The 25278-nt window shown below is 40.1% G+C and overlaps 1 protein-coding gene and 1 pseudogene across 1 annotated transcript; both read left to right on the top strand.

Annotated features, from left to right (window-relative positions):
- The first annotated feature begins 2660 nt into the window (after positions 1 to 2660).
- LOC110674304 lies at positions 2661 to 5869 on the top strand (annotated as a pseudogene).
- A 6824-nt stretch (positions 5870 to 12693) lies between these two features.
- Positions 12694 to 24943, top strand: LOC5577525 (farnesol dehydrogenase-like). Its single transcript, XM_001656477.2, has 4 exons — positions 12694 to 13071; positions 13129 to 13391; positions 13453 to 13590; positions 24661 to 24943. The coding sequence occupies exons 1-4, from the start codon at positions 12774 to 12776 to the stop codon at positions 24745 to 24747; spliced, it is 786 nt and encodes a 261-aa protein (XP_001656527.2). The 5' UTR covers positions 12694 to 12773; the 3' UTR covers positions 24748 to 24943.
- The last annotated feature ends 335 nt before the right edge of the window (positions 24944 to 25278 follow it).

The following is a 25278-nucleotide window of genomic DNA, read 5'->3' as shown; positions in this document are numbered from 1 at the left end:
AGCCCCAATGTCTTCTTAAATCAGCTGATTCATAAATTGTGGGTGATTCAACTGCGTGGGGTTACTGTATATCCCAAGCATTCTCACAAACTTTCAGGTTTATACCATGTTCAAATCTATATTAAGAACTAGAAGTTTATGAATGTTTGTCAATACTGCACAGCACATGATTTTGGAATTTCACATTATTTTCATAAATAATTGAATTCGACAAACAACGTTCATTCAATGCAGGTTACATTGATATTTGTGCTCTATTAGGAAGAATTGAAATCAAGTGGCACGGTGATCAATTTCATCCTACTGATCAATTTCACCCGAATTTACGGTACCGATTAAGCTTCTGCTGCTTTGTTGTTCCGCATTTGCACCATTCATATGTTCATCATTCTAATGCTTCCACCTTTCAATCATCTCATCGTCCGTCTTTATTCCAGCACATTTGGGCTCGCGGTACAAGTTGAGTTTGTTTTAAAATTAACGTGTCTTAAGAATAATACAGTTGCTCTATCTCTTAGCGCTTCAATTCTTCAACGGCGCTTTTTATATCGGAATGATGAATTTGCTGCCTTCGTTTCTGTTTACAACGTCCGGCAATGCGGCTTCAAGGCTTTGCGCGTAATCAGTTGCAACTTCGGGTAGCTTGAGTCGATCCAAGTTGTACGGGCAACGATACCGAATATTGCTCACAATGGATAGTCTTTGGCGCACTTTAACCATCACAAAAGTAGTGGTCCTAATCGGTGTTTGCGCCACGATATGGTCTGACGTCGATATTTAGAACGTTGCAACTTCAACACATTTCCTGTGTAACAAAATTTAAAAGTGAGAGAAGCGGTCGTGAACCCGTTGAATTGGCAACGTTTCACCATGATAATTGAAGTAGAAGCAAATAAACAATAATAACGACAGACATTCTACTTCACGCGTTATCAATTGGAACGAGTCTTAACAGCTGATTCGTGAATTTAATGTTATTTCTTTGAGACTGCTGTAACAAGAGCAAGTGATTCCATTAACCTTTGGGCTGTCGCGCTGTTGTACTTTGTACAACAGTTGTGATTTATATGCTATCATTTTGCAACAAAGATATCTATCGACACCAAACCAAAATGTATTCCTCAAGAATCTTTTTAAGAACAATACTCCACAGTTTTTATTTACAGTATGGCTCTTTATAATACGGTAAAATCAACAAATGTACATGGAAGTCGCATAATAATGAACGCACTATGTGCGGTTCGATGAAACCACAGTTTGAAATCGTCATATCTCAAAATCCAGATAATATAGATACTTGGGGTCTTTTTTAAAGTTGTTCTGGAGGTGAAGCGCTATCTGATGGTATCTCATTTAATTCGGAATTTGACCGCTAGGTGGCACTAGTGGGCATGGAAGTTTTACTTTTGTTTTGCAGATATTTCTGGATCCTGACTATTTAGAAGGATGTCGTCAAAATTGTTTAGTAAGTTTAGGACTATCATTTATCGAGCTATCTGATTCAAAGTTTTGCCACTAGGCGGCGCTAGAGAGCATGAAACTTTTATTTGCAGATATCTCAGGAACCTGACCACTTAGAAGAATAGTGTCTTCGGCAAAGTGGTGCAGTAGCTCAAGGGTTATCATTATTTGAGCCAAGAAATAGGGTATTTTGACACCAGGCGGCGCTAGTGAGCATGAAATTTTTGTTTTGCGGATACTGCAGGATCTCGACTTTTTAGACAGGCACCTTCGACAAAGTTGTTCAGATGCTCAGGGACTATCATTATTTTACAAAAATCTCGAACTTCAAGGATTAAACAAAGAAAGAATTTGAGCTACTGAACAACTCTGCCGAAGACACCATCTTTCTAAGTGATCAGGCTCCTGAGATATTTGCGAAACAAATGCGTTATGTTCAGTAGCGCCGCCTAGTGGCAAAATTTTGAATCAAATAGCTCAAACAATGATAGTCCTTGAGTTACCGAACAACTTTGCCGAAGACGTCATCTTTTTAAGCGGTCAGGATCATGAGATCTGAGAAACAAAAGTTTCATTCTCACTAGCGCCGCCTAGTGGCAAAATCCCGAATTTCTTGGCTATAATAATAATAGCCCTTAAATTACTGAACAATTTTGCCGAAGACGTCATCTTTCTAAGTGGTCAGACTCCGGGAATATTCGCAAAACCAAGGGTGTTGTACAAAGTACAACGCGCGACTACTCGCGTTACAATAATTCGCGCGACGACCGAAAGGTTAATATTGAAGTAAATTCGATTATCGAGGCCACTGTGTGATAAATATATAGCATGCAAGTTGCATGGGACCCAAATCGCCGTAGCAGTATATGCGGAGCTAATTAGCAAAAACAAATCTGAGGTTCGAGGGTTTGAATCCCACAGGGCGAGGATTTTTTTGTTGTTGGAAATTTTCCCAAGGCGTAGAATATCGTTGTATATAAAAACATGCAAAAATGGCCAATTGACATAGAAAGCTCTCAGTCAATAACTGTGGAAGTGTTTGTAAGCCCGCTAAGCTGAGAATCAGGCTTTACCCCGGTTGAGACGTAAGGCCAAAAAGAAAAAAAATAAGTTACATGAGATAAAAAGCTTTTTAATAAAAACGGTGTGAAATGATATGAATTTAATATGAAGATAGATAGGCACAGTAATCAGACAAAGCAAACCCTAACCGGTTTGATAACAATGAGTCATAAAAGCCATATCGCGAGACACTCAGTTTCGCGAACCTCAATGAATGATCCAAACGCGCAACTGCGAGAGAAATAAAATATTGTCGAGCATGTTTATGCTATACAGCGGTTTTATTGAGATCTTTTTTCGCGAAGTGGAAGTGTTACGTGCGCGTCTCGACCGGCAACTATTGAGTGCGATTGTAGTTTTCATTGCGAAAAGGTTTTGTAATTAGACCGTCACCTTCGTAGGAAACAGTTCTATCCCGGTGTCCATTGTCGTCAACGTAATGTTCAAAAGATGGGGTACCTAAGTCAATGATAAGCACATAAGTCGAAACAATGATGCTGATAAGACTACGAAGTATGAAAAACTTATTTTATTTAGTATCTTTTAGCTTCCAATCGGATCAGTCAGCATTTAATATTCGAATAAAGTGATAACGCACAGGCTTGGACACAAAGAAAGATGGGCACACAAGACAACGATGCAGCCTTCGATAGGATTATGGAATCTGTTGTAGACGATGGTCCATTCCAAAAACGATACAATTTAATATTCAATGTTATTGGAGTGATGTTTTTTGCCATGACTGTAGTGAATGTTCTACTGATATTGACCGTTCCGGAGCACAACTGTATGTGCCAGGCAAGGAGCAATATAATGTTAGTGCCATCGAGCGATGGAGAAATCTCACTCTGCCAAGGTAGCTGAAGGGTAAATATGGAATACATTATTGAACAAATAATTGAAACGATTGTTTTTCAGGGAGCCGAATAGCCGAGGCGAGTTGAGCTATAGTTCTTGTGCAATGTACAATATTTCAAAGTACCCAATAGGGACCAGTCCCAACGAGTGGAAATTTGAAGCCAATGAAACGATATCCTGTATTTATGGATATGAATACGATCGACAATACTTTGATTTGATACCAATAACGGAAGAAAATTGGGTCTGTGACAAGGAGCTGCATGCAACGAATATTTTTGCTTTCATACGATTTGCGGAAGTTAGCGGAACGTTTGTGCTAGGGCAGCTGGGAGATCGGTACGTATGCCTCGAAAATTTGTGTAAATCTACCCTTTTAACCCTCTAATGCCCAATCTGCCTATAGACGGAGTACACTTTGGAATTTTGTGTATTTTCTCGTTGCTGTGAAATCAGAATTATTTTATTTTTTTGGATTAAACCTTGGACCATAACAAAATTACCTTTACTCTTTACCCTTATCTTGTTCCACACGAGCGCATTTAGTTATTGTTTTGTGATCAATATCCCAATAATAACTTATTGTATCAATAATATTGTAATACATTATTGTAAATTACGCTCTTCAAAAATGTATTGACATTTATTTTCTCGTTTTCTTTTTTTAAGGATAGGTCGCCTTCCGGTGTACTTGTTGAGCATAGGAGCCGCCACCATCGGTAGAACCTTGGCAGTACTGACCGCTTCACAATACTGGCTTTTCGCGGCGTTGGCTTTCATGGGAAGTTTTGCCTCCAACACCGCTTTCCAATCACCCCTAATTGTGGCCATGGAAATCTCCAAAGATGAAAAACCGTGCTGCACTATCTCTGTGGCAGTTGTTTGGTTGGACAGTCGGTGTCTGCGTAGCTCCACTGATTCTCTGGTGGACTCGGAACTGGATTTGGTTCATGTTGATGACTTCCGTTCCTTGTCTGTTGTTCTATTGTATGCCACAATACAATATTGAGTCTCCACGATGGCTTGCTAGTCAAGGACGTTATCAGGACTGTATTCAACAGTTGAAGAAAATTGCCAAGGTGAATAAATCGAAATTTCATCTCACAGTGGAGGAGCTAAAAGAGAAGATACCGCAGAAAGAAGTCGAAAAGACATTCGGTATTGCTTCGTTGTTCAGTGGCTGGCACATGTCTAAGCTAACAACTTTGTTACTGATCTGTTGGATTTGCAACACTATTCCTACTTTCACGCTTTTTCTAATGAGTATGCAGATGGGTGGTAATCCATTTTTGAACCTATTCTGGCAAGGAGCCGTTGAATACCTGCTTACTTCTGTGGTCAAGTGCTGTGCGATCGGATAGGGCGACGGCTAACCAACAGTGGTGCCTATCTGGGATCAGTCATATTCTGCATTCCCGTAATCTTGATTATTCATCATAGTGGCACCGAACAATACGTAACCGTATTTGCAGTCGTCATTAAGTTTTTCGTTTGCGTTACTTACTTTGCGCTGTATCTGCAATCATTTGAAGTGTATCCTACATCACTGAGACAAACGGGGAACATCATTCGGAATCATCATATCTAACATATTTGGGGCACTTGGACCGTACATAGTGTACCTAGGAACAAAACTATGATATCCGGCTTCCATTTGTGGCAATGGGACTAATAGGATTGTTAGGATTTTTCACTTCAATTTACCTACCAGAGACGCTATATCAAAAGTTGCCAGATACTATGGAAGAAGGACGACGATTCGGTAAGGACCAAGCGTTCTGGAGTTTGCCAAGGAAACCTAATCAGATGTGCACAGAGGTGGAATACAAACTAAGTCAGTATGAAGCAATAAGTGAATCTCAAACAGACTTAGTATTAAAGCAAAACGAATGTGATTTTTATATTATTCGTGTTTTTTCAATTTCCATTCAATTGTATGAATAGTGCCTATATATTTCTAGAAGCCAATAAAAATCGAATTAAAAAAATAGGTAATAAACAAACAAAAATAAATAATATTTACATTCAGAATATGATTTTATTATATTTTATTGATGATGACGTATGTTGATAGTTTAGAGAGCTTGTTTTCAAGAATTTAGTTTCCGACGATGTACTAAATATTTCGAAATTATTATTATTAATATTTATTAAGGAGGTTTTAACTTCAAAGTCATTCGCCTCCAGAATATTTCGAAATACATATTTCGCAAATAGAATACACAACAGTGATCGGTTTTTCGACATCTGTCAAGATTTTTTTTAAATAGCTCACTTCTAAACGTTAAAAGCAATAACCTTGTGTTGCAATTCATATAGCAGCGATCAATATTTATTAAAGTATCGAATATTATTGAGATATGGTAAACCTCTTTCAAGGTCAGGGGTTTTATTTCAGTTTTACGAACAGAAATGCAATTATTTGATCGAAAAAGGTTCTTTGCAGATCTTCCAGTTCAAGAAGAATCACGGATTTTCATTCTACTGAAAATTTTCTAAGAACTGATTACTAAGCAACTAAGGAAGATTTAATTTTTAGGTCTAAGAGTTTGTTCAATTTTATAAACTTGTGTAGTGCACACACTGACCAGGCTACACACGTCACGTCGCGTTTAGATTTTTAGGTACCTCAAAAGCTGCTAACCATCGTCACCCAAATTTCATTCGTTCGTGTGGGAAAATGGGAAAACTTTTTCGCTCGTAGATGTAAATTATGCAAACTTCCTCACACTAGGGTATTTGCTGGCCAGTCACTGTCCCACATCCTAAGTTACATAGAGCGAATGCAAAAGCATATAGTTCAGCTCAGTCTGATCAACACTGTGTTAGCTAGCATGGACTACACTAAAACGAACGATATTGTTAACGTGGACGTACGATAAACAATGTAAAAAATGCTCTTCCCTCATAGTTTTCTAGTAACATGTAATGTAGGATTAATTCAAGAAACTTGCCTAATTGAACAATTCACTGGGACAGATCCTGCTTCTCAGCTTAGTATTAAACGTGCATTTCCACAGTTATTACTTGAGAGGTTTCTTAGGGTAAGTTGCAATTTTTGCATTCGTATATCGTGTGACAGGTACGATGATACTCTATACCCAGGGAAGTCAAAAAAAATTCCATCACGAAAAGATCCTGGACCGACCGGGAATCGAACCCAGATACAGTAGCCGCGGACGTTATCACTATTAGTTAAGGAAGGAAAAATCACTCAGGACACGAAAAATTTAAAAAAAAATCAATATTTATCCTTCTAATTACTAATATTAGTTCAAAAACGACTATGCACAAGCTTAGCACATTCCACTTGAACTCGTCAGCTTACTCCCGCTAGCAAGTAATACGTAGAAACTTTAAAATGATTACAAAATAATGAACAAAATATTTGTTCCTGTTGGTGCGAAACAAATCCCACCTCTGCAGATTCCGGTATAGAACAATTTATTATTTCGGAACGTGAATTAGAACCAATATTTGCTGGCATTTACAGCGGTTTTATTGTGATGTGGATGCTTGGAAAACATGTAGTTGGCGATAAGATAGTGTTGCTTGTCGTTGACGGATTGATTTCAGAACCAAAGTAATTTGAAAATAACATTGACCTTGTTTTAAAGGGTTTTTGAATGGGGAGGTGTCATAGCCGTGAAATGAAAGAGGACCTCAAATTGCAACACGTCTGCAGCTTTCTTCGAGTGATCGCTCGAATCTTGAGTTTTCAATTACCTCATATTTGTCATTTCATTTACACATTCTCTCTCTTGCCCTGTTTCCATTGGAAGAATGACAGCTGGCTTCTTCCATTTGAATAGTGTACAAACAAAATACATTCCAGATGAGCAACGTACGGAGTTTGAGCTTCCCAGTCAAACCTTAAACACCGATCTTTCGAAAGTTGTTGAAAAATGTGTATATAATTTATTTATTTATTTATTTACTGCTTTAGTCAACAGGTGAAGTTCCCACCCCAATGACAATTGATCTTAAGTCTAAAAGCCCAAACAATCTAAACAAACATTCCACATGAATTAACACAAAAATTGTCTAAAATTACACTTATTTGTTCCACGCGATACATTAAAATTAAACACATGATAACAACTATTAAACACACGGGACATACTACGCATTGGTTCGTGAAGGCCATAATTTGTTCTGGCGGAAGGAATGTTCAGGAATGGATGAAACCGGAGATTTCGGCGACGAGTGTTAATGTCCAATAAACTGAGCAGCAGAGGGTTGTCTATTGATCCTTGCAAAAGGTCAGAGATGAAGCACGCCTTTGCTACATTGCGTCTAGGTTCAAGAAGGTCCAGATCAATAAGTTTGCAGCGACTTTCATAGCTTGGCAAGTTCAGTGGATCTCTCCACCTAAGTCGGCGAAGGGCGAAGCGCACGAATTTGCGTTGAACGGCCTCAATTCGTTGAATCTCGTTCCTGTAGAATGGTGACCATACAACCGATGAGTATTCCAGGATAGGGCGTACAATTGAGCAGTATAAAGCTTTCAGGCAATATACATCGGTGAACTTTTTGCTGAAGCGGAACAGAAAACCCAGCTGCGCAGAAGCTTTCGAGACGATGTAAGCAACATGATCCTTAAACGTCAGCTTAGTGTCCAATAGAACACCTAAGTCCTTCACCGTAGTTACACGTTGCAGTTCGACACCAGCCAAACCATAATTGAACTGTAGAAGTGAGCGTCTGCGGCCAAATGAAATCACTGAGCACTTGGACACATTTAGGGACATCCTGTTGATATTACACCATTCTGCGAATATTTCCAACTGATGTTGCAAAAACTCAGAATCTTGCGGTTTATTGATTGTGCAGTAAAGCTTTATATCATCAGCGTAAGAAAGTTTTAGGCAGTCCAGAATAAAGTTGACATCGTTCATGTAAAGCAAAAACAAGAAAGGCCCGAGGTGGCTGCCTTGAGGTACGCCAGACCAGACCGAGAAAGGCATTGAAACATGTTCGCCAATTTTGACGGACATGCTTCGTCCAGTCAGGTAGGATTTCAGCCAGAGAAGCATGTTGTCATTCAAGCCCAGTTTGTCAAATTTCGCAATTGCAATTTGATGGTTCATCTTATCAAACGCTGCCGATAAATCGGTGTGTATCGCGTCTACTTGGTGACCAGATTCTATTTGGCGTATCACGAATGAGGTAAAGCAAGTCAAATTGGTTGTCGTTGAACGTCTAGACATAAAGCCATGCTGATTTGACGATATGTAATGAGAGTAGCTCTGAGTTAGTTTGCGAAGAACAATTAACTCAAACAATTTAGATGTTGAACTCAGTGCAGCAATTCCACGATAATTCGAAACGCTCTGTCTACATCCTTTTTTAAACACTGGAAAAACATAGGAGTGTTTCCAGCAGTCCGGGAAAACGTTAGTGCTTAGAGATGTGTTGAATAATTTTGCCAGCGGCGATGCTAGTGAATTCATACAGCGTTTGAGGACTAGAGAAGGTATGCCGTCAGGGCCAAATCCAGTAGACGATTTCAGTTCCTTTCCAGCCGAGATGACCATGTTGTCAGTGATAGTGAACTGCTCTACTGATGCAGGTAGTCGAGGAACATTTGTGGTGGCATTGGCTATGTCTTGAGGGTGGAGATGCTCATTGATGAAAACGTTGCTGAACTGGGTGCGAAAAAGATTTGCAATGTCCATGGTGGAACTGAATTCGTTCAGGCCATCGGTCATCGTAGAGGGCAATCCGACCTCCTTTCTTTGCTCATTTACATAACGCCAGAAACTTTTAGGGTTAGTTTTGAGGCGGTTTTGCAAACGATTTTGGAAAGAGTTGAACAGACGATTATTGAGTTTCTTGTATTCGGCATTCACTTCCATGTATGTTGCTCGCGTAGAGTCTGTACGGTACTTGCTATGTCGCCGAAGAGCTGATTGTTTCATTCTTTTCAGATGGTTAAGTCCGGTATTCGACCACGCTGGCTTGGGCGTATCGCGCCTGAGCTTGACTGGAACGAACTGGTCAATAGCGTACAGCAGTATACCAGACAAGGTCGACGCAGCGAGATTAGCTTCAGAATCGTGGAGGGCTTCGTCCCAGTCAACATTCGCAAGAAAATTATTCATTCCGGAAAAATCGGCCTTGCTGAAGTCGTAGTTGACATCTTCAGTTGTATCACGGAAGCGTAGTTGTGGTCTTATCGCAATTTTCGTCAGCACAGGTGGATGGTGCCTACACATTTTTACGAGTGGGGACGGAGCCTGCATTACCACACAGTCGTTATCTACAGGGTCTTCCAGTCAGCAGATATATCGATGGAAAGCATGGAATGATAATTGACATCGAGCACGTGCATCGTATAACCAGTCTGAAGAATCGTGAAGGAGGGAGGAGAGATCCAGTGTCAATACTTTGGCTGGTGCTTCTAAGGAATGATTTCTGGAAGCGAAACAGCCGTAGAACAGTTAAACCTACACGTCGACGAGAAATGAGCATGTACGATTCTATGAAAAAGTTTTTCGCAAGAATCGAGACAGGTTTGCTATGGCGCAATAATGACGTCCAGTTTCCGGAGAGCTATAAGATGGCAATGAATAGGCTCTTGGGATTGGATAAGCGGTTGTCCAGAGATCCGGAGCTTCAAAGAATGGAGAACGAAAAGATCGGCAGTTATGACCAAAAGCAATACATCAGTAAAGCATCGCTAGAACATGTCGCCAATCTGAACCGCCACCGAGTTTGGCATTTGCCTCTGGGTGTAGTGATCAATCCCAAGAAACCAAATAAAACCAGTATGGTTTAGGATGCGTCTGCAAAAGCTGGAAGAGCCTGTTTCAACGATATGCTGCTTAAGGGGCCTGATATCCTCGTACCTCTAATGGACGATCTGCTACGATTCAGACAGGGCAAAGTAGTCGTATGATCTGATATCCGGGAAATGTTTCTACGGATTCTCATCCGCGAAGAAGACAAATGGTCGCAATGTTTTCTGTGGAGGATCAGTGACGAAGTTCAAGTCTACGTGATCAACGTTGAGATGTTTGGTGGTACAAGCTCTCAACGCACAGCGCAGTTAATTAAAAACTGGAATGCGTCAGAATTTAGTTAACAGTAAATATCCAAGGGCGGTAAAAGCAGTAACAAAGAACCATTACGAAGTTTATTTCCTCGACAGTGTTGACTCCGTGGAAGAGGCAGTAACACTAGGAGAACAAGTGCAACTAATCCATGCTGCGGCTGGGTTCCAATTCTGGATAATAGTGACTAACGAGCAGGAAGTACTGGACCAACTAGGAGTATCGAGTTCATCGACCAGTAAACCACTACTCCTGGACAAAGACCATACATACGAACGTGTCCAGGGCGTGATGTGGAGTCCATCAGTAGACACCTTTAGGTTCAGCCAGCGAGCAGTTGAAGAGGTCCTGGATACCAGTTGGGCAGTTCCGACAAAACGACCTATTCTGCGGATTGTCATGAAACTGTATGACCCCTTAGGATTTGTCGCACACTTCGTTGTGTGTGGCTAAATTTTGATGCAGAAGATCGGGCGCACAGGGACAGACTGGAACGAACCAATTGCGAAGCAGTTACACGAGCTGTGAAGTGGATAAAACGAAGTGAACGCTGTTTCTTCAAAAACTTCTTGCCGCAGCAATTTAGCGATATTCAGATCCATGTCTTCACGGACACTAGTGTGTCAGCCTGTGCGTGTGTAGCCTATGTTAGGATGACAGTCGACGGGGAGAACCAATGCTAGTTAATAGATGCAAAAACAAACATTGCACCTCTTCGGTCGCTCTCTATTCCGCATTAGGAATTAAAACTTGCCATGGTGGGGTCGCGTCTGCTACAAAACGCATGCTCGGCTCTTACTATCAACATTCCTATTGACGCCGGAGAGAGGCTGGCCGTACTCATAGCCTGGTGTAGAAGTGACGACACAAACTCACGTAGGAAATCACTGCAATCTTCCGTCATTTGTGTTGCAAAGGTTGCATGGACACCAGCACTTTCCACGTAGTTTTATATTTAAAAACGGCAAAACTAGTTCACATTAAACAGTCTTTATTTAAGTGATGAACGTGTATTTACAACATTTACATTTAGAGTTTTATAAAAAATCACTTTATCCAGACCCGTTCTGTGGGCTAAGGATGCGAAAGGCGGCGAACGCGTGCGAGGCACAGCATGGCTGTGATGTGGACCGTACTGTATCGATCGGCAGTCACGATAGTAATGATCAGGCTTTTACTGCTGAGCCGATAGATGGTTTGCATCGTCTGCACTAGAGTACCTGTAAACTCGATTGGAACGCGGATTTGTATGGAAATGACAGTTCGCCGCTGTTCCAATTTTGACATTGACGGCACTCTTATCTAAATCCACACTGAGCACACAGTCTGACCACCAAGTCATGCAGTATTACCTTTAGGCGATTCTTCAACCGGCGAGGTGCTTCTCTAAAGGTCTTTTCAGACAATTCCAGGTCAAATTCAGGACAATTTCAGACAAAAATCAGATTAGTTGCGACGTGCTGTTGAGCAAACAGGCAGGGGAGTGTTTGCAAGACCTGCTGTAAAAGCTGGCAATTCTGGATGTTGCAGGTGGCAAAATAGGACCAGATGAGGTCGATTCGGAAACGGCAGTGAAATGAAAGCTCGCGATACCGATTACCGATTATTTGGATGCTCAGTAAGATTTGTTTGCGGCTACAGTCAACGTCATACAGTTAGTGAAGGGATCAGTTTGTTGATATTGTACGGTCCACGTTTTCTCCGGATACCGCAGGTGTGTCGGAACAATAAGAAATAGAAAAATACTGAATTGTTTGTAAAAATTTTCCAAATCGTCAGAACAAATGCCGTTCTTCTAGCTGCTAAGTCTGCAACTAGAAGAACGATGTTTTTCTGACGATCAAGAACAGGTTCGTCGGGAAATTTCTTCAAAAATATTCCGGGAAATTGTTGAAATTGTTTGTTCAACAATATTTCTAAGTACTCTTCGATTTTCTAACGATAAATGATTGATGTTGCATTCTGACAAATTCGTCCCGAGAATGCTCTCCTAAAAATATTGTATGATAATTTTAATCTTACCACTACCGATTCTACCACATTACCCTGAAGTCCTTAATGACATTTACATGATCACATATAGAAACTCCACAACGTAGAAATACATAACAAGCTAAATAACAAGGCTACGCATCCTACCACCGTTAACACCGCTTCCTCTTTCGTCCACCTTAGCTGCCTTCTCAGTCACATGGTGGTCGAAGTAATTGGAAACCACGATCAAGAATGAAGTCAACTTGAGTTAATTCATGCCAGTAACATTTATATCTACTCTAGCACTTCTAAGTTTGGTTCAGTATTATATCGGACTCGGTTCTGTTCACATCGTACAACAAAATGAATAAATGGATCGGAAAGGTGGCATTGGTGACCGGCGCCAGCTCTGGAATCGGACAAGACGCGGCCCTGGTTCTGGCAAATGCTGGTATGGTTGTAGTCGGTGTGGCGAGGCGGGTGGAACTGGTTGAATCCCTAAGCACCAAGGTGAGCGGAAGCGGAAAGATACAAGCTCGAAAGTGTGACGTTGCCAATGAAGAAGAGATCCTACAGACTTTCGACTGGATACGAAAGGAATTGGGTGGAGTCGACGTTCTCATCTCCAACGCTGGAATTTTTCTATGCAATTTCGTGACACGTTAGATTGGTGATGATTTCATATGATTGCAGTAAATAATTCAAGGTGTAATTTCAGAAAGTGCCACAACGGATTTTCGCGATACCTTCGATATAAACGTCGTTGCAACTTGCATATGCATCAGGGAAGCCGTGAAGGACATGAAAGAACGAGGTGGCCCAGGATACATTTTCATTATCAATAGCATTCTGGGAAAACGTATACCGGATGTATCGGTGCCGATGTTTGGCACCTATCCGGCCTCAAAATTCGCGTTAACTGGTTTAGCCGAAGTTGTGCGCAAGGAACTTATCTACTTTCAATTGCCCGTCAGGCTAACCGTAAGTTGAAATTTGATGTTCAAACAAATAAAATTAATTGTGCCACTTCGAAACTTTCCAGAGTATTCATCCAGGAATGGTACAGACAGACATGATCAAAGTTTTTGATTCATCACTGGCACAAAGGCTTCCAAAACTACAGGTTGGAGATATAACATCAAACATTGTCCACTGCTTATCTGCTCCCTTGGATGTACAGGTGAGAATTGAAGCATAACGATAATTTCTAGCCCATCAAGATCGACGTCGCAGTCATTGATGATCAATCAAAGTAATTCGATACGATAGGAAGACAAACAAGCATGCAAAGAACGGGTATTGTGGTTTTGTATTTGATTCTGTTTCATCTTTCTTGAACTTGAAAAAGGAGATCGCTGTCAATTTTGTTTAGCAGGAACCCGATTTTTTTTTTTATAATAACCGATCTCATTATTGCAGTATGCTTATTATTGTAGCAGTGTTTATAACTCCAAGTATGGTGAAGCTTCTGCAATAATTATGTTGAATCTTCCAACTTTCACATAATAACCAAATTTGAAAAACTACTTTTTCAATGTTAGTTGCCTTTGTTCTTGTGATTGCAGTAAAATACGATTACTGCAATATGCTTCCCCATAAGAAATTCAGGTAACACCACAATGATACGCAATGTATTGTTTTTATTGCTTGTCTAGTTCTTATGCAAACCAAAATGCCTCGTGTTTTTTTTTATTTGACATCAAACATTTGTAGAACATTATAATTACATTATGTGCCCGATTTCTATTTGTTTCTTATACATTTAACATTTGTTTAGTATGTTCGATTCATAAAATATTCATTAGTTACTATTGCTTGGTATATTAAAGAAGTATGTTTCTAGTTTTATTCAGGACATGTTAATATCATGGCTGGTAGTGTCTGAGTGCCTTTAAAGTAGGAATTTTACAAATCTTATACTTGAAAATAGAGACCAAAAAGAGACCGAAAAAGAGAATATTTTAGAAAACCTGACCAAATATTTTTCTATGACTATATTTTTTATTTTAGGAATTTCAAGTATTACTGCTCGGATTACAGTATTTTTTTTTTCAAGTTTTTTTTCTTTTCAGGAATTTCATCAGTAGCTAATGCGAGTATTTGCTCAAAGAATTATTTTGTTGATTCTTTAATAACCTTTTTTAAGATAAATTTCTCAATGAAATCCTGGAGTGCATTCAGTGGTTTTTTAATCAATTTCACCAGGATTTCATCCAAGATATCTGTTTAAGACATTTTCAAAAACTCAAGCAATAATTTCTCCAGAGATGTCTGCACTGATTTCTGAGGATTTCCTTCAGAATTGTCGTTCAGTTTTGCAAGATTTCAACCAACATTTTTTCTAATGATACCTTTAGAAATTACTTCCCATGATTACTTGAGAGAGCTCTAAAAAAATTTGTCAAGAAGTTCTCAAAGAATTTATCCTGGATTTTTTAGGAAATTGTTAAGACATTTTTAGACATTATTGGAGAAGTCCCAGAAAAATCCGTAAAATGAACACTTGATAGGATTTCCAAAAAAATCTCTTTAAAAAGTCAGGAAGGTTTTCTAGATGACTTCCTAAGATAATTTATGAACAATAAACAATTGCATACCTGGATAAAATTCTGCAGGGTTTCCTTGAGGCATTCCTTGTGAAACATTTGTGGAATAATTATTGTAAAGCAGGGATTGAATCCTGAGAAAATTGATTGAGAGAATCTCTCACGTATCGCTCTCTGTAGCTATCATAATATGCAGCACATTATGAGAGACTGTTTATCGTATACTGCTACAACTTTGATCAGATCGGGGGGATAGCAGTGCATGATAAAACCTCTTCAAACAAGCCCCAAACCTGGGGACACTATTGCTATAGGAAGTTCGGGGATTGTTTATCGTGCCAGTAAACTAAAACACCTATCCCCAATGTTAAATGAGCGAGGTAAATGGATTTTATCATCGCTCTCTCTATTTGGGACTCTCGTTCACTGGTTCTATGTATCAGACTTGTCACAACTTGCAATACATTGCCGATCGTGAACCGCAACAGATGGGATGTTTTTCTTCGCTAGCTTTGATCGTGCTTCAAAACCAAACGAGACCGAATTCTGCAATGCCTGCTGTAAAGACTGGACTCGGAAAAAATAAGCCACACAAAAATGATCACCAAAAATTAATTTTAAATCGGAAATTTTCAGGGATTAAATAACTAAATATTAGCTATGTTTTGGTATAATTTATTTTTAAAATTTCCTCCCCCTAGCTCAATGCTCGTAAATTTCTCGTAACATTGCTCATGAGATCTTGGGCGAGGATTTGATCATCTTTCTTACACAATTTCTCCCAGTTTTTCGTCAAAGCTTCATCGGTTTTGAATGTTTTTCCGCTTTTCTTCAAATTCAACCCACAACTTTTCAATCGGACGAAGTTCTGGTGTATTTGGCGGGTTCGCATACTTCTGGACCACATTAACGCCCTCCGCTTCGTACCAATCCATTACAGGCTTGGCACGAAGCGAGATCCGGTCAGAACAGCGTGGGACCACGATGAGAGCGGAGGAAGGGCAGCAAGCGCATCTGCAAGCATTCCTCTCGATAAATCTGTCCATTTATAGTGCCGGTTGTAGCGAACTGCTTGCTGTACCGTCCGCACTCGCAGATCGCCTGTCACAACAAGTACTTCTTCGCGAATTTGTCCATCTTTCTCTTCCTGAAACTTTTCCGGAACCTCTATGCGGGACGTACCGACAAAAAACTTGAGGTCGGGGATTTGCTTGGTGTCCGCCTTGATCTATGTCTCGTTGTTCATGACGAGACAGCCACTCACGGTACAGCTTCCGCGCACGCAATTTGGCCACCGTGTTTTGCTTGTCAGTTTGGTTTGGTGCCTTCCTAACCTTAACCCCTCTACCGGCAGCTTCATTTTTTACCGCAAAAAATATATTCAAATCGCGATAACTTTTTTGTTTCTTGATATTCTTGCACCATTTTTTTCCAAGTTCACAAAAAACTCATCTAGTTTGAGAATCCATGTCAAAACTAACAATTGGAGATCTGGTTTTGAAGATATTTCAATGTTCCTTGGGGGACCGACATTTTCCATACAAAATGTCTTTGGCGGCCATTTTGTTGTACGTCAAATTATCAAAAAAATAAAATGTGGGCTATACAATACCAAGTAATAAGGAGCTACTCTCGAAAAATCATGCAAATCGGTTCAGTATTCTTGGAGACATGCACCAAATTGCTTCATTTTTTCACAACATACTCGCATTAATGTATTGTTCTGAGGAGTGAACATCCGATTACGATAAAAGTTCTGTAGTCATAGATATTCACGTGAGTTATAGCTACTCGTCGGTCCCCCAAGGGATTTTGGAATATCTCCGGTTCTAGATGTCCAATAATCAATATCGACACATATTCTAAAACTAGAAGAGTTTTTTGAGAACTTGTGAAAAAAATGGTGCAAAATAGGGTCCTAAAATGTTGAATGAAATCTTGTTTTTATTTAATAACACAAAAGAGCATGTTACTGTAACTACTTTAGCAATTTTCCCCGCTCAAATAACGGCTATATCATATTTAAACTTTAATTTAAAAATTGGGTCCATAAATGAACCTTGACACTTTTGATCATGTTTGACATTCACTTAGTCGACAAAAACACCACAGGGGTTTTAGTTTTATCACTGGGGTAGTTCCTATCTGACATTTCGGAAGGGACGCGGAAAACAAAATACACCCAAAATTTGAATTTAAGCCAAGGGGTGCGACAAAATCTAAAAAAAAACATAAAAAATGTTTTTTTGGACCTAAACGAACGGAAAACATTAAAAAAAATGAGTAAACATGTGGTTCTGGCCTAAACTTAAGCGTTTGGCACTAAAATTGCGACAGGGCTTTAGGACCCTATTACCAAGAAACAAAAAAGTTATCGTCATTTGAATATATTTTTTTTTGGTAAAAAATGAAGATGCCGGTAGAGGAGTTAATAACACGTAACCCAGTCTGCTTCATGGTCTGCTGGACGAACCACTTCGACGAATTAACCTTTTTGGCCACGTCTCGGGAGGAAAGGTTCGTGTTAGTCTTAAAGTACTGCCTTATCTTCCGCGCCGGGCCGCGTATTCCGTTTTCGGGTTTCGGCCGCTTCCAGCGCGCTGCTCGATGGTCTTCATCTCCTGGAACATCTTCACAACGTGCCAAGCCTCTTGCCGATCCCTCCGTGCGGCTGGCCCGGTTTATCGAACACCGCACCCAAGATTTGCTGGCGTAGCTCTTCTTGTTTCTAATGCGTCTTGAAAACTTTTTGACAGATCGCAATTTTGTACACATAAACGTAACACACTAAACTACTATTACCCAAAATTGCATCAACTTTTACCTATGCTATAAAAAGTTACACCCAAAACAAAGTGTCGCATTTTTCCGAGTCTAATCTTTAGTATTTGCTAATATAAAACCCAAATGATATTTAAGAATCCATGGAATTGTTTGGAACAACTGCAGAAGTAATTAAATGTTGGAAAAATTTCTATATATAGTTCTAGAAGTACTTAATAATTAATCATGGATCGAATTTATTGAGGAATTCCTAGAAGAATTCTTAACATATTTCCAGTAATAATCTCTGGAAATGTTTTGAAGCAATTCCTAAGATATATCGTGAACGAATTCGGGAAAGAATTCATGTAAAAGTAGCTGGAGCAAAACTGGAACATGGTGTAGAAACCTTGGTCTAAGCCCCTCCTATAGTAATCCTTGAAAGATTTACTAGAGTAACTAATAAACAAATCGATGTAGATCTAGAATTTATGGAAAAATCTCTGGAGGAAATCCTGGAACAGCCTCCCGATTTTTTTTTATAATCTGGTTAGGTATTTCAAATAATAAATTACTGCAAAGAGAATGAAAATATCAACTTTAGATAACATTTTGATGAAAAAAGAGACTTTGAAGACCTTCTATCAAACATAGATACATTTAAAAAAAAACTTGCATCAAAATAAAGATCAAGTCTCTAAAAAGAGACCTGCTACCAGCCCTGTAACACAATTAAAAATTCACAATGCTGATTATATAATCTCCATTACAATTGCGCAAATGACGAGTTGGAGTCTAGAAAAATCAGTTTTTTTTTTCAACAAAATTCAATAAAAAATATATGTATTGTTTTATTTTATTATTTCTAACTTCCAAACAAGACCATGCTGATAGTGTCATGAGTTCAAATCTCACCGGACGAAAGTATTTTAGGAATAAAACATTTCTGAGCTTCCCAGGACAGATAAATAGACATAACAGGTAGAAAAATTATTAATTTAAACCATGGGAATCGCAAACATGGCACGGCAAATAGCTGGGCATGGCGAACCATTGGTACCTCACATGCCTGCAGGAATAAAATAGACCCCTTTGTGTGGTCCTTAGCCTCTTGCCCAACAACTTCTATCCCTACCTACGGCACAGGACGGGGTACGAGTAACTTTAGGGACGATCGGGTAACCAACCCCGGTGAGAACTTTGCTCGTATGCTGACATGGAAGGGGGGGTTTGCTTCTGCAAACCTGGAGCGTCTATACTCCATGTTAGGAGCGGCTCACAACAGCGTCTGTTTCCCATGTCAGGGGCGGATGATTGTCCGAGTTTCAGAGAAGGACTCTAAGCTAAACTGCGCACTATGGCCCTCCGAACATTTAGCGGGAATGGTGCTCCGGAAATCTAGGGGGTTAGTGTCAGGCCTTGCAAGCCAATCGTAAAAACACATGAGCACAGGAACGTCAACGAGAGAATACGGCCCAAAACAATCGACAAAGACCACAGCGATGGAAATGGACTAGCGATTGGAAACTCGGCACGTGAAACTGCAAATCTCTCAACTTCATTGGAAGCACACGCATACTCTCCGATGTACTGAAGATCCGTGGTTTCGGCATCGTTGCGCTGCAGGAGGTGTGCTGGACAGATTCGATGGTGCGAACGTTTAGAGGTAACCATACCAGAGCTGCGGCAACATACGTGAGCTGGGAACAGCTTTAATAGTGATGGGTGATAAGCAAAGGCGCGTGATCGGGTGGTGGCCGATCAACGAAAGAATGTGTAAGTTGAAGCTCAAAGGCCGGTTCTTCAACTTCAGCATAATAAACGTGCATAGCCCTCACTCCGAAAGTACTGACGATGACAAGAATTTTACGCGCAGCTCGAACGCCAGTACGATCGCTGCCCAAGCCACGACGTCAAGATCATCATAGAAGATTTGAACGCTCAGGTTGGCCAGGAGGAGTTCAGACCGACGATTGGAAAATTCAGCGCCCACCGGCTGACGAACGAGGACGGTCTACGACTCATAGATTTTGCCGCCTTCAAGAACATGGCCATTCGCAGCGCCTACTTCCAGCACAGCCTCCCGTATCGGTACACCTGGAGATTACCATAGCAGACGGAATCACAAATCGACCACGTTTTGATCGATGGACGGCACTTCTCCGATATAACCGACGTCAGAACCTATCTAGCGTTGGTGAAACTGCGCCCAAAAATATCCGTCATCAACAATGTACGGTATTGACGCTCGCTTCGGTATAACCTAGCGCAACTGGAACAACCGAACGTCGCCGCCGAATACGCGCAGCAACTCTTGAGGACTGCTGGAGTACCATAAAAGCAGCCATCAACAATCCAGCCGAGAGCATTGTTAGGTACGTGAAAAGGAGGACATGCAACGATTGGTTCGACGAAGAATGCAGGCGGGTTTTGGATGATGAGGATGCAGCGCGGGCTGTAATGCTGCAGCAAGGAACGCGATAAAACGTGGAGCGATATAAAAGGAAACGAAAGCGGCAAACCCGCCTATTCCAGGACAAAATGCGCCGCCTGGAAGAAGCGTAATGTGAAGAAATGGAACAGTTGCATCGTTCACAATAAAAGGCTTCGTGCCACGAGCCGAAATGTGTAGGGTGGCTTGACGCTCCGCTGTGGCCTCGTTCCTTCGTCCGATCCTACACTGTCCCCGCTCCGTAGGAATAGGATATCGACTCGCACCTGGGCACATTGGTCCAGTTTTGAAAAATCATGGCATAAATTAAGCATTCTCAATAGTTCACTGTTTTTAACTATTACAAGTGTTTTGGAACATGATTTAGGGTATAAGATTCTATTTTTGGCAGAGTCACAATTTTTTGGTTGTCATAGGGCAAATTTCAACAAAAATACTGTTTTTCATACGTTTTTCAACTTTTTCAAACAACTATCGTTTAGGAAAACTTAGGCAAGAAGAATCATCTTCAATCAATTTCTTAGTCTTAGACTCGCGTTTGAGCAAGATATCTTCGCGGGAGTAACGGGGAGCGATTTGTACGGTACAAATAAGCTCTTCTTCAAACATTCGAAGTACCTACAACAATAAGTATTAATTTAGTAAGGTTAACGACACTTTAATTAAAATTTTCATCCGAAGATGTTGAATCTATATGAGAATGATATATCGACCAGAAAAAAATATGCTGAAATCATTTTTTTTTTCACGGGTTTTAGTGAAAATAGATTAGTTGAGTTTTGAAGCAAAAATTTAGGCTTTTGGATACGTGCAGCTATTTAACATCCAAAAGACTAGAAAAACATGTTTATTTTCAACATCTCGAAAGTATTTTCAACTATCTGATATAGTAGATGAATATTTCACTTTGTTTTTCAGCTAAAAACTAAGTTTGGAAATGGAGTTTTTGCAAGCTATTTGAAAATCTGGACCAATGTGCGGGGTTATCCCTGTAGCCCAGTGATTGGCTAACCGTGATGACACCAAGAGGCAGGCTTCTCTTCCCGTGTAGTTTTTAGCTGATACCTGTTTTCCGGGTGCTTGCGTTGCACCTTGTGCGGCTGATGGCCGGTGTCGGCTGTTTAACAAGATCTGGAGAGCGTTGGCCAAAATCTAAGTTGAAGGGACTCTGCCATGTACCGAGTAAATTGGCGTAACATCGTTTACGAGGGAGTGGAGACGAACCAGCCTTCGGCTGAAAGTCTCGATAATAAAGATAATAATAATAAGTTTACGAGGTTTTATCAAACTTTTTTATCTAGTTCGTTTATTTGAGGCTCAAATGCGTTTAACGCTTTACGGAGCCGAAATAATTTTTTTTTGTATTTTTATTAACGTAAAACGGGGTAACGTTCACAATGCGAGTAACTTTGATAGTGCGAGACCCACAACATACTAAATGAAATAACAAAATTTCTGTTAATCAGTTAAGCAAAACGAATGTAAAAGTAAAAAGTATTAGTATGACACTTCACGTCAAAGCTATTTTTGTTGGAATCAAGTACATTTAAGGATTTATATGCAAATATTAAAATTTATAATATTTTAGCATTTTTTAAAAACTCACAAACAATCCGTTTTACGATCACTATGTGATGAAGCCATAATGAGTTCCTCACTTATCCTTGACAGCCTAATTGTAGTAGAACATGAATTCGGTCGCAAATCTCTTAGCGAATACCATTTTTACAAACTGGGACCATTTTTGAAATCGAAGTCAGAAATTTCCATATTGCGTTAAACGCCTAGAGGTATGCAACGCCCTATAAATGTTCCGTAATTCATTCAATTTGGTTCGACTATCAAAGTTACCCCAAAACAGAAAACCGACTTTTGATTATATGGAAATTTATATATCCATTCAGAATAACTCTTTTGGCAATCTATCAACTGTAATCGATACTTAGGATACCAGTACTTGTTTTAAAAATATAAATTATAATTCTTTGAAACAGCATGCATAAATATTCATGTTTTCTTCGAAAAATTATCAAAGTTACCCCGTTTTACGGTACATACAATTAATTGGCTTTTTCGGTTCAACATTAATATGGGATGGAGCCAGGATACTCGTGGCAGCTCGAGGTTAGTGGTCACAATTTTTGAAGGAAGGACATGGCAGAGATTGGGATTAGGGTTCTCAGCAGTTCATCCGGGAGGTATAACGTGGCATCTTGATTTTCGTTTCATGGCGTTGGTAGCGATTTCTTGCCGGTATTCCACTGCCGGATGGTCAGGATCCTCAATCCAACACAAAGGGGACAAAACACAAACAAAAACTGGGGAAGAGAACACAAGAGAATTGAACTTTTATACAAGACAAGCGAAGGAAATCGTAAATTGGTACCATACAAATAAGATCGAATGTGTCCAATACATCTCTAACTGGAACATAGGGTTGTCTACCTCGGGCCGCAAGGGTATCCAAGAGTTGTGCTCTAGAGGCGTCCATATCCGGGCACTGCCAAACTACGTGATCGATGTCATCATAACCGGAACCACACCTATTAAAAATATTGCTCATTGCGAGGTTAATCCTGTGTAGACGTGCATCTAGCGAGTAATGGTTGGACATAAGTCTTGACATCACGCGAATGAAATCTCGACTTACGGCCAAACCTTTCCACCAGGCTCGCAAGGAAACTCTAGGAATTATGGAATGTAACCATCGTCCCAGTTGGCCATTTAGCCAATCGCTTTGCCAACCGTGAAGAGAACTTTGACGTACTAAATGAAAAAAATCATCGTGTGAAATTCATCTATCATAAATCTCACCTTCCTCAGCGCCCACCTTTGCGAGAGAGTCCGCCTTCTCATTGCCACAAATTAAGCAATGTGAGAGGACCCATATAAAGGTAATCTTATATGATCTTTCGACCAGTGCACACATCTGCTCTATTTTGTAAGAAAGCAAGATGCATGCTTTACAGGTTTCATCGATCGGAGTGCCTCAATGGAACTGAGACTATCCGAGAAGATGAAGAAGTGGTCTGCGGGCATGTTAGAGATCATCCCCAAAGCGAAGTTGATTGCTGACAGCTCAGCAACATAAACCGTGCAAGGTTCCTGAAGTTTGCGGAAGGCGGAAGAATTTCCATTGAAGACACCGAAGCCAGTGGATCCATTGATACGGGAACTGTCAGTGAAATATCTCCTGTAGGAATCGACATTCTGGAACTTTGCGTTGAAAATACGTGGAATATTTATACATCGAAGTTGATCTGGAATTCCATGAATAGCTTGGTTCATGGGCAGACCATATTCAACAGAGGAACTGTCATTGGTGAAGCGTACACGTGGAGGGTTATAACATGGAAGGCTAATGTCAGATGACATGTAGTAGAGATAAACTCTCATGAATTTCGACTGAGTATTCAGTATGAGCAATTCTCGCATTATGTGTCGAGTGCATACACCCTAAGGCGATACGCAAACAACGATATTGAATTCGTTCCAATTTAATCAGGTGGCAGTTTGCTGCTGAGAGAACTTTAAACAGAAAGAGCCATACTCTAGGACAGAATTCTCTCTGTCTGTTGTTTTATAAAGTTTTATGAGGTCTTCCGGGTGAGCACCCCACCATATTTTGGCTATTGTTCGTAGAAAATTGATCCTTTGTTGGCATTTTTCCGTTAAATACCTAATATAAATTCGCCAAGTGCCTTTTGAGCATGAGCATGATTGACCGCCCGCAGATGCTACTCCGTTATTGCAAGAACAGCTGTACTTACTCAGGGAACCAACAGACACTTCTCGAGATCAGTAGCATCATCAATGTGTAAGTACAGGTGCTCTCATTATTATAACAAATAATAAAGGCGCCGGCTGCGTCCGAATGCAGGTCAATTTAGGGATGGAAGGGAAATGTTGACGTGTTACTTGCTTTATGGAAGCCGAGGAGTCCTCAGCACTTCCACAAGTAGACACTGGTAGTTTGGATATGGGAAGGGTTTGGGTAAAGGATTGATTTTGGTAAACGATAAATATATAATTTTAAAAAAATGCGCCTAACCGGATTCGCGATATTACTCGATAAAAGCATTGAACGCCGAACAATTGTTCATCGCTCGCCCCACAGGAGCAAGTGACAAGATCAAAGGATCAAACACTACTAACGCGATCCGCTATACTATTCCATCGTGCTTCGCGAACGACGCGCGACATGTTTGATCCTGCCTTCGTCGTCCGCCCCCGCAGGAGCAAGCAATAAGATCGAAGGATCAAACAATACTAACACTCGCGGAACTTTTTCACTTCTTTCCGAACGACGCGCGAAAATGCTGCTTTACAAGCACTAAATAACTGGCCGAATTTTCATATTCGGTGTATCACTATCCTTTACCTTAGCTATTTTCCAATAATAAATTAATAAAAACAACCTGAATATATAGCTTTCTGAGGAATGTTGTTCGATGTCAAAGGATATATTTGTTTTATTGTCTTCTTTCAGATCGATGATATAACCGTTATGCCATCAATGGTTCAATCACCTCAACACTCAAGGACCTCGAACACTCTAAAAATGGACCATGATTAAAAGAATACATTTCAATATATTCTTCTTAAAGCATTTTTTCACTAAATAGAAATTAATATTGAGAGCTATAATAAAAAGTGTAATAAGAGTCAGATCTTTCTATAAAACATATACCTACATTTAAGCTAAGGCACATTTTAATCAATAAAAGTTTTGCACCTGATTGAGTGATCTACTCGTGACCTCCGAAAATAAATGTGAAACATTTCAATCGACCGAAAGCATAAAACCCCTTCCCTCCATTATACAATTTCAATCACCAAGTTGGATATACATTCACGGAATATATCCCTCATCATACAAATAGATCTGCACATTGCCAAGATTGGATTTATGCATAGGTATATGTATGTGTTGCTACCGACTTCATCCAGCATTGCCGCATCGACGTTTGAATTGAATTAGCTAATTTAAATTGCTATTGGTTTGGTCTCTCTGATTTGGCGAAGTAACGGCACAACGGATTCCACTTGGTTTGATTGACTTGCTAATGTTTAATTAAGGCCAATTAGTTCTTTCTACGAAGTAAAT

This window comes from Aedes aegypti, chromosome 1 (assembly GCF_002204515.2).
Source record: "Aedes aegypti strain LVP_AGWG chromosome 1, AaegL5.0 Primary Assembly, whole genome shotgun sequence".
Taxonomy (NCBI): domain Eukaryota; kingdom Metazoa; phylum Arthropoda; class Insecta; order Diptera; family Culicidae; genus Aedes; species Aedes aegypti.
The sequence above is the reverse complement of the archived record's forward strand: the minus strand, read 5'-3'. Positions and strand labels throughout refer to the sequence as shown.